Source organism: Aplosporella prunicola, assembly GCF_010093885.1.
Source record: "Aplosporella prunicola CBS 121167 unplaced genomic scaffold K452scaffold_3, whole genome shotgun sequence".
NCBI classification, from domain to species: Eukaryota; Fungi; Ascomycota; class Dothideomycetes; order Botryosphaeriales; family Aplosporellaceae; genus Aplosporella; species Aplosporella prunicola.
Window position 1 is genome coordinate 712,109 of NW_022983531.1, and position 11,680 is coordinate 723,788.

At 41.1% G+C, this 11,680-nt stretch overlaps 2 protein-coding genes across 2 annotated transcripts; one reads left to right on the forward strand and one right to left on the reverse strand.

Annotated features, from left to right (window-relative positions):
* Positions 1 to 153: 153 nt before the first annotated feature.
* On the forward strand, positions 154 to 813 carry K452DRAFT_283425 (uncharacterized protein; the record flags this gene model as incomplete). Its single annotated transcript, XM_033539770.1, has 1 exon — positions 154 to 813. A coding segment is annotated over exon 1 (211 nt), but the record flags the coding sequence as incomplete, so codon positions are not given.
* Positions 814 to 6,711: 5,898 nt separating this feature from the next.
* On the reverse strand, positions 6,712 to 7,444 carry K452DRAFT_294741 (uncharacterized protein; the record flags this gene model as incomplete). Its single annotated transcript, XM_033541734.1, has 2 exons — positions 6,712 to 7,169; positions 7,351 to 7,444. The coding sequence occupies 2 exons, from the start codon at positions 7,442 to 7,444 to the stop codon at positions 6,712 to 6,714; spliced, it is 552 nt and encodes a 183-aa protein (XP_033401848.1).
* Between the last annotated feature and the right edge of the window lie 4,236 nt (positions 7,445 to 11,680).

Consider the following 11,680-nt stretch of genomic DNA (forward strand, 5'->3'; position numbering starts at 1 on the left):
TAGATAAGAATTAATAACTATCTTTTATTTACTACTTTATTTTTAGTTAGCTTTCTATATTATAGTACTACCGCCGATTAGCGGTTATTTTATAATAAAAAAGTAAGTTTAAAAGAATAAAGCTTCTAGTATTAGTATTATCTACTACTTTATCGCGAAGCTATAGAATATATACGCCTAGACTAGTAGATTATAACTTTCTTTTTCTAAAGAATATAGTATCTTCTATTTCTCTAGCTTAATAGCGGTACGAACTAACGCCCGCTTTATAAGCTACTATAAGAAATAGAAAGTAATTAGGAAAAAGAAAAAAAATATAAAAGAAAGAAAAGAGAGAGTACTAAATAAGAAAAAAAAAGACTTTAAGTTAGCTCCTAATTACTAACGTAACTTAAAAAGAGAAAAGAAAATAAATAAATAAGAAAAAGAAAGACCCGATTTATTCTCTAATTATAGATAGCTATTACTTTTTAAGCTTTAGCTAAATGTTATGGACCGCAAGAGAAATCAACCCGCAGGGTCAGAAAGACCTTATGGAGAAAAGGCCCACACGGACCTGGGGTCCACAAGGGCTTAGTAACCACAAGGTCCCGCGTCCCGCAAGGCACCCGCAGACACGTGCCAGACAAGGCCGTAAAGGAACTAAGACCGCAACCCTAAGAAGCCCGCACGGGAATGCACCCCGCAAGGACTTAGCCCACCAAGAGGCAACAACTCCAGAAGGCCCACAGGGAATTAATGTCCACAGGGACAAAAACAACAAGCCGACAAGCAGAGCACAGAGCGATCAAGGACAAGGGGCTTATCGCGTCCGCTCTGCGACAGGAAAGAAAAAAGGTTGTCAGAATGCAGATTATCGGTTGTCAGAAAAGTGGCACAAGGAGTCACGTGACAGACCCACACTGGATCAACCCGTCCAGATCGATCCAACCCTCGGATTGATCCAGTATACAGATTGATCCAATATCTCCTTTGATCCATATTTCAACATGTATTTAGACCACGCTCTCTAGCAGTAGATAGGACCTTCGTGGTCAACTCAAAGTATCAATCTACACCCTTAGGTTGATGGTAACACGCCTACACCCGATCCTTCACGTGACTTGTCTCTCAACTCCTACACTTCTTGTCCTTCAAGGTAAACCCTTCGAACCTATTCACCCGCTAGGCAATTCCAACGCCTAGGCTGAAGAGGCCTCGTTACACTTTGACCACCATCCTTGCAAGAAGGAAGGAGGATTCAATTCCAAGTCAAGATCAATCAGTGAAGTATCACCCCGTCCTATCTAACCCAGACAGGATAAGATGTCGACAGTCGACATGAACGACGGTAGCAGTGCTCCCCAACAGCAGCAACAGCAGCAGAGGAACCCCACAACCTTGGACGATATCTTTGCCATGATGCAAGGCATGCAGGGACAGATGGCTAACCTCCAGTCGCAACTGAACGACCAGATGCAGGAGAACGCACGCCTCCGAGCCCGCATCAACCAAGGGCAGGTTCCACAGACGGGATTATCGGCACAAGAGGCTACAGCCCCAGCAGTCCCACCACAGGGAGCTCAACCGGCCCGGCCTTCGTCCGCACCCGTCGCTGCATCAGCGGCACCGGCTACATCCCACGCAAAGGTCCCGAAGCCTGATCTTTACTATAGAGACCGGCACAAAACTCAGAACTTTCTCACTCAATTGGACGACTACCTCCACTTCTCACGCGGACAATTCACCGATGACGAAGAAAAGGTCCTGTACGCCAGCACTTACCTACGCGGCGCAGCAGAAAAATGGTTCCGCCCTATGAAACGGGAACGACAGGAGAAACAGCAGTGGGAATGGACCGATCGAACCCAGGAGGTCTTCAACGACTACCGAACTTTCGTCAAATATCTCAAAGAGGCTTTCGCGGACATCGACGAGACCCGCAAAGCCACGAGAACACTCCAAACCCTGAAACAAAAGAAGTCAGTGCTGGAGTATACTACTGACTTTCAGAACGCAGCATACGTGGCTGGACACCACACCGACTACACGCTCAGGACGTTCTACGCCCAAGGATTAAAAGACGAAATTCAGGAAGCAATGACCTACCACGAGGAACCCGACAGTCTCGCAGAAATGATCCAGCTTGCCACCATGTTGGACCGACGCCGCTTACAACGTGGCTGGGATAAACAAGCCAACACATCCCGATCCATGAGACCCAGGCACACCCAAGAAGGAGGTGACGCCATGGAACTAGACAGCTCATCCCGAGATGACAAGGACAAAGGCAAAAAAGGAAAAAACAACCGCAAAGCCAACAACAAGTGGACCGACCAGCAGAAAGAACGATTCAACAAGAATCTCTGTATCCACTGTGGCGACAAATGGGAACCCGGACACAACTGCCCGCAGAACCCGCGAAACAAGAACAAGGGGAAAGAAGCCGCTGCCACCAATCGAACTGCGTTAGTAGCAGCCCGGAAAGAGCCTGAGCACGGAACGCTCAGTTGGACTGCATGCTATGACGATAACTGCCAAATCCACCAAAGTGAGAAACTGGTAACAGGATGGTTTCCACATAAGCCAAAAAAACAAAACACCAAGAGAACACGCAGGACAAATGAATGGGGAACACCCACTAAGGAAGAAATCCATGGGTTCGTAGAAGAACTACCGGAAGACTCCCTACTAGTCGACAGTGATACCGGCGACTTCTACGACAGTACACCCCAATCGAGCAGTCAAGGTTCTGAAAAGGGACAGTCAAAAAACTAGACGGCCCTGCACAGCAACTAATAGGACCCTTGCAGGGGCCGAAGTCTAGGTCCCTGAACCAGGCGATCAGAACAGTGAACAGAACCATACCTACCGGAACAGATCTTTGGAAACACCTTGTGATTACAGCCAAAATCAACAAAGTAAGCGCTAGAATCATGATTAACAGCGGGGCAAGTGGCAATTTCGTAAGCCCCACGTTTGTCATCAAAAACCACCTGCTACACCAGGCAAAGGACGAGCCTTACGCGCTTAACACGGTCGACGGAACACCCTCCACTTATGGAAAAGGATGGGTACGAATTGAAACCAACCAGTCGGCTCTTACTATTGGACAACACAAGGAGAAAATCAATCTAGACGTTACCACCATAGCTTCCTACGACGTGATCCTAGGAATACCATGGCTAAGGACGCACGAACCTTACATTCGATGGAGAACAGGGGAAATCACATTCCCAGACGAAGGTTGTGACCGACACCTTATGGAAGCCCAGCGGAAAACCGAGAGCCACGCAAGCGAGAGCCTAGAGAGCCAGAGGAAGAAAAAGCCAGAGCTTAAGAGTCAGAGCCAAAAGAGCCAGAACCAGCAAAGCCAGAGCTATAAGTACCAGGGCTCCAGAGGACCGAGCGTTAAAAACGGACCGAACAGTACGCGCGCCTCCCAAAAGGATTCCTCGGAACAAAAACCCGGATCCTCCGAACCAATCGAAGTCAAGGAAATCTCCGCCGCAGCGCTTAAACGAATGAGACGCAGGGGAGAAAGGATCTGCATGATGTATTTAAAGCCCAGTCAAGAAACGGAAAACCGAATTCTGGCGCACATGCAGGCCAATAGGCCAAAATCCGGCGGCCCAAAACCGGCCGTCGGGGATGATCCAAACAGGATCAAGGAAGGTCACCCACCAGGGGGAAAACCCATACCTGCGAAAGGAATGTACCAGCCTAGTACACCTCCAAAGCGAGAGAAGGAACCGCCCATTCCCGAATTGGAAACGGTACCAGAAGAATACTGGGATTACCGAGCAATTTTCCAGGAACGAGGCAAAGGCCAACTACCGGAACACAAGCCATAGGATCACGAGATACCCTTGTTGCCAGGCACGCAGCCAGCGTTTAAGCCCATTTACGCGCTCTCCGAAAAGGAAAGTGAGGCGCTAAGGGACTACCTGGACAAGAATCTCGAACGCGGCTATATTAGGCCATCAAGCTCGCCAGCCGGATACCCAATCCTCTTTGTTCCAAAGAAGAACGGTAAATTACGCCTCTGTGTGGACTATCGTCAATTAAACGATATTACCATAAAAAACCGGTATCCACTGCCGTTAATCACCGAGCTTCAAGACAAGCTACGGACGGCAAAATACTTCACCAAACTCGACCTTCGAGAAGGCTACTACTTAGTACGCATGAAGGAAGGGGAAGAATGGAAAACCGCGTTCAGAACCCGCCTAGGACATTACGAGTACACGGTTATGCCCTTTGGTCTTACAAACGCTCCAGGAACGTTTCAGAGTCTGGTCAACGATACGTTACGCAACTACCTAGACGTCTTCTGTATGGCTTACCTAGATGATATACTCATCTATTCGGAGACCCTGGAGGAGCACAAAGAACACGTTAGGAAAGTATTCTAGGCACTGCAAGGCAAAGACCTGCAGGTTGCACTAGAGAAGTGCGAATGGCACGTCTAAAGGACGGAATTTCTAGGCTTTGTCATCTCACCAGGACACGTGGAGATGGACGAAAAGAAGCTAGATGCCATACGAGACTGGCTAATACCTAGAACCGTTAAGGAAGTGCAGTCCTTCCTCGGATTTGCTAACTTTTACCGGAAATTTATCTGGAAATACGCCGAAGTCTCAGAACCCCTTACGAGACTCGTACGAAAAGAGCACGGATTCAACTGGGGAGAAGTACAACAAAACGCCTTCGAATCACTAAAACGGATGTTCTGCGAAGCTCCCGTCCTTGGGATTTACAACCCGGAACTACCCATTGTGGTCGAAACAGACGCTTCTGATTACGCTATTGGGGCTTGTATTAGTCAGCCAGACGAATAAGGAAAACTCCATCCCATCGCGTATTACTTACGAAAGATGACCCCACCGGAGCTAAATTACGACGTCCATGACAAGGAACTCCTAGCCATTGTTACGGCTTTTAAAGAATGGAGACACTACCTTGAAGGGGCAAAATACCAGGTTATGGTCTACTACGATCATAAAAACCTGACTCACTTCACCACCACCAAGGAACTGACCCGAAGACAGGTCAGGTGGGCTGAAGAATTGGCGTCTTACAACATGAAGATCACCTACAGAAAGGGATCCGAGAATGCCAGGGCTGATGCGTTAAGCAGGAGAGCCGATTACCTCGCAGGGAAACCCGGTATTCAACCAGCGGTACTGCAACAAAATGAGGATGGCTCCTTGGAACCTGCAAGGGTAGTCGCCCCGGTGTATCGCACAGAGCGAAGCTGGTTCGGCATAGAGCTGGATGGATACGTCCTAAGCAGACAGCTAGCACCGGCGATCAGACTCGAAAACGGTTCCTGGCTCGAAAAGATTCGACAGGAATACCGCCACGATACGATGGCATAAGAACTCATGGAAATAAAAGACGACCCAAGAGTAACAAAGGACTCCGACGGAACAATCCTGTTTTTAGGATTAGTCTACGTCCCCACAACGCTTAGAGAAGGACTAGTTAAAGATATCCATGAACCACCAGCACATGGTCACTAAGGAACCGACAAGACAATCGAACGAATCACCCGGCACTTCTACTTCCCAGGCCTTAGGAAGACGGTCCAACGAGTGGTCTCGCAGTGCGACCTTTGTATCCGAAGCAAAGCCGCGAGACACGCCCCCTACGGGCTACTGCAGCCTCTCAAGGCACCGGAACGGCCATGGCAATCGATCTCGTTAGATTTCATCACGGATCTACTATCCTCGAAGGAGCCACTTACCAGGGTAAAATACGATTCGATACTCGTCATCGTCGATAGGCTCACTAAGTACGCGTATTACCTGCCCTATCTCAAGTCGGCAAACGCGGAAGAACTCGCCTATACGTTCCTCAGGACAATCCTCGGCAACCACGGGTTACCAGAAGAGCTAGTATCAGACAGGGACAAATTATTTACCTCCCGATTCTGGCAGACTCTCACCCGTCAGCTTGGTTCTAAACACAAGATGTCCACCACGGCGCACCCGCAAACAGACGGGCAAACGGAACGGATAAATCAGACACTGGAACAACACCTGCGCTGCTATGTCAATTACGCACAAGACAACTGGGTAGAACTCTTACCTCTCGCCCAATTCGCGTACAACAGCGCCAAGGCAACAACCACCCAGGAATCGCCGTTCTACGCCAACTATGGATATGAGCCAACGGCCTATAATGAGCCGCAACCAAGCCAGTCGCTTGCCCAGAAGGGGATCCTGAAAGCAGACCAGCTGAAAGAGCTGCACAGACAGTTAAGCCTCGACATAGAATACAACGGATTTCTAATGTTAAAATACTACAACAGGCGGCACCAGGAGGCACCGACCTTTAAGGAGGGGGATAAAGTATACCTTCTTAGAAAAAACATCCGGACGAAACGGCCGAACAACAAACTGGATTTCAAGAAAATCGGACCGTTCGAAATTGACAAACAAATTGGAAAAGTCAATTATCGTCTCAAATTGCCGGATACAATAAAAATCTTCCTAGTCTTCCATGTCTCACTGCTGGAATCGGCACCAGAAAACGCCACCACAGTACAACAGATAGAAGAAATGATACCGGAAAACCCTGACGCCGACGAAAACCAAGAATGGACAGTCGAGAAAGTCCTAGACAGTGGACACGTTAACGGTCAATTCCGTTATCTTCTGAAATGGGAAGGAAATTGGGATAATATATGGGAACCACCTGAGAACTGCGACGGATGTCAAGAACTTATTAAAGAATTCCACCGCCGAAATCCAGACCGTCCAAAGCCGACACATCAAACTCGCCAGAAAACGGATCAACCTCCCAGAAGACAGGCATCCGCGCGAAATCCACCGGCTCCGACGTCTCAGGAGGCGCAGCAGAACCAGCCCCAGGAGAACCCACATTCGTAGGACCCACAGAGGTATCAGCTGAGGACTCGCCACGCAAGCGCTTTGCATGCCGATCGCCACCCTCAGCCTCAGGGTCAGCGGCATCCCCAGCTCTACGGGAAGTCTCGAGCCGCTCAATCTCCTCCAAATCCTCTACCGTCTGAGCCTTACGATGAAGCATCAGAGCCCCACGACGCTCCAGTAAGGAAGTCTGCTTCTCAGCGCGCTCTAAACGAGACATGGAAGCCCGAAGAGCCTGACGAGCGCTCTCACGCTCATCGCGAGCCTTGTCCAAAGCACGCTTCAAACGATCAACTAGCAAGGTCAGAATCAAGTACATTAGGAAAGGGGAAAGACAAACAGTCGGAATCCTCCACACCCCCGGCATCACACTTGCTATGCCCTCGACGACAATATTCGCTACATCGCGAAAAGTTTAAGGCCACCTTACAGTCCACTTGTTCCCCCTGCTCCTGTAGCAATAAACAACGAGTACAAGGGACGGGCATCACGTCGCCCAATAAGTCAATCTTGGCACCTAAAGAAAGGCGCTCAGTATCCTGCTCAGAACGCTTGCGTTTGGGAGGCATATTGAAAGACTTACGGAGGAAGGAGAAGAAGGCGACACAAACTGCGATATATAGGCCGAAAGGAAAATCTTCGGGCCGAAGATCCGTAAAGAGGGGGATAGTGTTATAGACCGCAAGAGAAATTAACCCGCAGGGTCAGAAAGACCTTATGGAGAAAAGGCCCACACGGACCTGGGGTCTATAAGGGCTTAGTAACCACAAGGTCCCGCGTCCCGCAAGGCACCCGCAGACACGTGCCAGACAAGGCCGTAAAGGAACTAAGACCGCAACCCTAAGAAGCCCGCACGGGAATGCACCCCGCAAGGACTTAGCCCACTAAGAGGCAACAACTCCAGAAGGCCCACAGGGAATTAATGTCCACAGGGACAAAAACAATAAGCCGACAAGTAGAGTACAGAGCGATTAAGGATAAGGGGCTTATCGCGTCCGCTCTGCGACAGGAAAGAAAAAAGGTTGTCAGAATGCAGATTATCGGTTGTCAGAAAAGTGGCACAAGGAGTCACGTGACAGACCCACACTGGATTAACCCGTCCAGATCGATCTAACCCTCGGATTAATCTAGTATATAGATTGATCCAATATCTCCTTTGATCTATATTTTAATATGTATTTAGACTACGCTCTCTAGCAGTAGATAGGACCTTCGTGGTCAACTTAAAGTATTAATCTACACCCTTAGGTTGATGGTAACACGCCTACACCCGATCCTTTACGTGACTTGTCTCTCAACTCCTATACTTCTTGTCCTTCAAGGTAAACCCTTCGAACCTATTCACCCGCTAGGCAATTCCAACGCCTAGGCTGAAGAGGCCTCGTTACACTAAAGGCCTCTCTTAATTTTCTACTAACTAGCGCTACGTTTTATTTTATTTTTAAATTAGATTTCTATTAGCTTTCTTTCTTATTAGATAGATAATTAGTAATAAATAGTAGTCTACTAGCCTATAGAATAGTTTCTTTCTTATTATTTTCTTAAAGTATTAGTTACGCTAGTAGGGTATTTATCTTTTCTACTATTTTATTAGTAATTTAGATCTTATAGCTAGGGCTACGAGACTTACTACTATAGCTTAGATAACTTAAATTTTTAGAGAGCTTAAGAGGCTTAGAGCTTACTATAAACTTAGTAAAGATAATATTATAAGTATTATTTAAGTAAAAAGTATTAGTAAATACTTATACCCCCCCTATAATACTAATACCGTAGTAAGGCCTACTATATAGGTATAAGTCTTAGTCTTTAATATATAAAAGAAGTCTAACTATACTACTTTAAGCTCTCTAATTAGTAGCCTATTAAAGAAATTAAATAACTCTTCTATTAGATAATTAGTAGCTAAATCTACTTTTATTTTACGCTTAGCTATAATAATACTAATAGTAAAGAAAGCTAAGCCTATATTAGTTCTATTTTTTCTTATATATAGAAGCTTATTAAGCGTAATCTTTCTAATTTCTATAAAAAGTTTATTCTATAGAAATAGTATAAAGCTAGTTAGTAGATAGATAAATAGATTACTACTACTTTACTACTAATTCTAATAATATAGAATAAGTTTTTACTAACTTCTAATATAATAACTCTATACTTCCTAAATAGCTCTAAAGCCTAGCCTAAGTAACAATAGAAAATAGACTAATTAAGCTTCTAATTCTTTCTAATCTACTTAAATACTTAAACTATAAGTATTAGTATCTAATAGGTATTATACTATAAATACAAGTATCTAATAGGTATTATACTATAAGTATAAGTATCTAATAAGTATTATACTATAAGTATTAGTATCTAATAAGTATTATACTTAAGTATTTAAGTATATACTACTTCTATTTATAGTAATACTTATACTTATTATATACTTATTATAAGATTTATTATTTAAGATATAAAAGATTTAGGCTAAAAGAATAACTTTTATATAATCTAATACTTATTAGATACTAATACTTATACTAATACTTATTTAATATACTATACTATACTTATACTTTTAAAAATTTAAATACTTATACTTATACTTATACTAATACTTTAAGAAAATACTTATACTTATACTAATACTTTTAGAGAATACTTATACTTTTTTTTTATAGTATATACTTATACTTTTACTCTTTAGAGTATTAGTATAAAGTATTAGTAATACCTTACCGTAGTAGCCCCTAGCCTTAGCTAAGTAGATAGCTAAGAAGATAAACTCTACTATAAAAGTTTTAGAGTAAATACTTAACTTATTATATTTTAGTACTTCTATTTTCTTCTAAGCTCTTATTAGTTTTATTACCTATTTACTACGTAGCGCTAATTCCTAGTTATTAAAACCTTAGCCTTTATAAAGTAGTAAGTACTAATCTTTTATTAATTAGAAAATATACTAGTTTTAAGTAGTACTATATAAGTATTTATCTAGATTAGTATATACTACTTCTAGAGTAATAGACGCTACTACTACTTTAGCTATATTAATAAATAGATTAATATCCTAATAGTATATCTTAGAGTTTTTATTAATAATATTTTCTAAGCTAAAATCTTCCTCTAAGTAGAGATTAAAGTAACTAACTTTATCTACTATAAAGCGCGGGATATACTAGTAATTTATTCTAGAATTAAAAAAATTATTTATCTTTTAGTTAGATCTATAAGACTTAAAAGCTAGTTAGTTTATCTATTACTACTTTTATATCGCTTTATATAGTTTAGGCTACTAACGCGTATTTTATAGTATCTATCTATTATAAGTCTTTTACTACTATAGAGGTAGAAAGTAGGATTCTAGTTATTAAAATACTTATTATATAAATTACTTCTATAGTAAGCGCTAGGTAGAAGTTATAATTTCTAAAGTAACTTAGTTTATTATTATTTTAAAAGTACTATATTATTTAGCGGTAAATCTTTCTTCCTAAGGTTTTTTAAAAATAGAAAAGATATCTAGAATAGCTTAATATAAACTAAGCCTTAGATTTATAGAAAAGAAATACTCTATAGATAGCTAGACTAAAAATAGAAGATTTTCTTTTATATTATAGTATAGCTAGTCTAGTACTACTTTATTATCCTATACTATTACTAGATAAAAATAATTCTCTATACTTAGATTATAAAGGTTTTATTTCTAAAATAGAAGAATTAACTTAAAAAGTTTATTTTAGATTTAATAGTAACTAAAGCTTAAATTAGTAGCTAAAGTAGCTATTTTCTACTAAAAGTAAGTATTAAACTACTTACTCTTTTATAGTAAATTATATATACTATTAAATTTTTTAAAAGTCTTTATAACTTAGCTCTTTATCTAATTATCTTTCTATAGAAGTAGAAAGTTTTAAATAAAAACTAACTAGAATTTTCTTCTTCTACTAGTTCTTACTAGATTTTTAGCTAGCTATACTATTTCTTTAATTTAAGTATAACTTAGCGGATTAATCTAGTTACTTCTACTAGAAAACTTAGAGAAAAAGCTATAGAATATCTAAGCTTTTTCTATTAACTATTCTTTATTTCTTAAAACTATTACTAGAGTAGTAAATAGCGGCCGGCTAGCTTACTACTTACTAGTATTAAGCTATAGCTCTAGAATAAAAGAAAAAAAATTAATAAGTTAGTTAATTAGTTAGAAAATAACGTACTCTAATCTAGAAGTAGCGTTTATTCTAGTAAATAATAGTTATAATATTAAAGTATAGCTTTCTAATTAGGCTATATAAGTTATAGAAGGTACTTAAGATACTAGTTAGTAGATAGAATTAAAATAAAATAAAGTTTTTCTAGGTAGAGTAGTTCGATAGCTAATTACTTAGTTAATAGTTTTTTAAAAAAAAACTTATAAGAGAAGAAACTAGCTTATATAATAGCGAGCTAGTATAGAGGCTATTATATAGATAGTCTACTAGTAAAATAGTAAGTATTATAGTCTAAGTTACTAGTATTAGTTTAAGTAGAATATTCTAAAGCTTTATAGCTACTAGTTATTATAGTACTACCGCCGATTAGCGGTTATTTTATATATATATATATATATATAAAAAAAAAAAAAAAAATTAAATAAGTTTAAAAGAATTTAGTTTCTTGTATTAGTATTATCTACTACTTTATTACGAAGCCGTAGAATATATATATCTAGACTAGCTCCTTATTACTTTTTTTTCTTTAAAAATATAGTATTCTATCTCTATAGATTTATTTTTATTATTTTATAGAAACTATTCTTTATAGTCCTACGCCTCTAGACT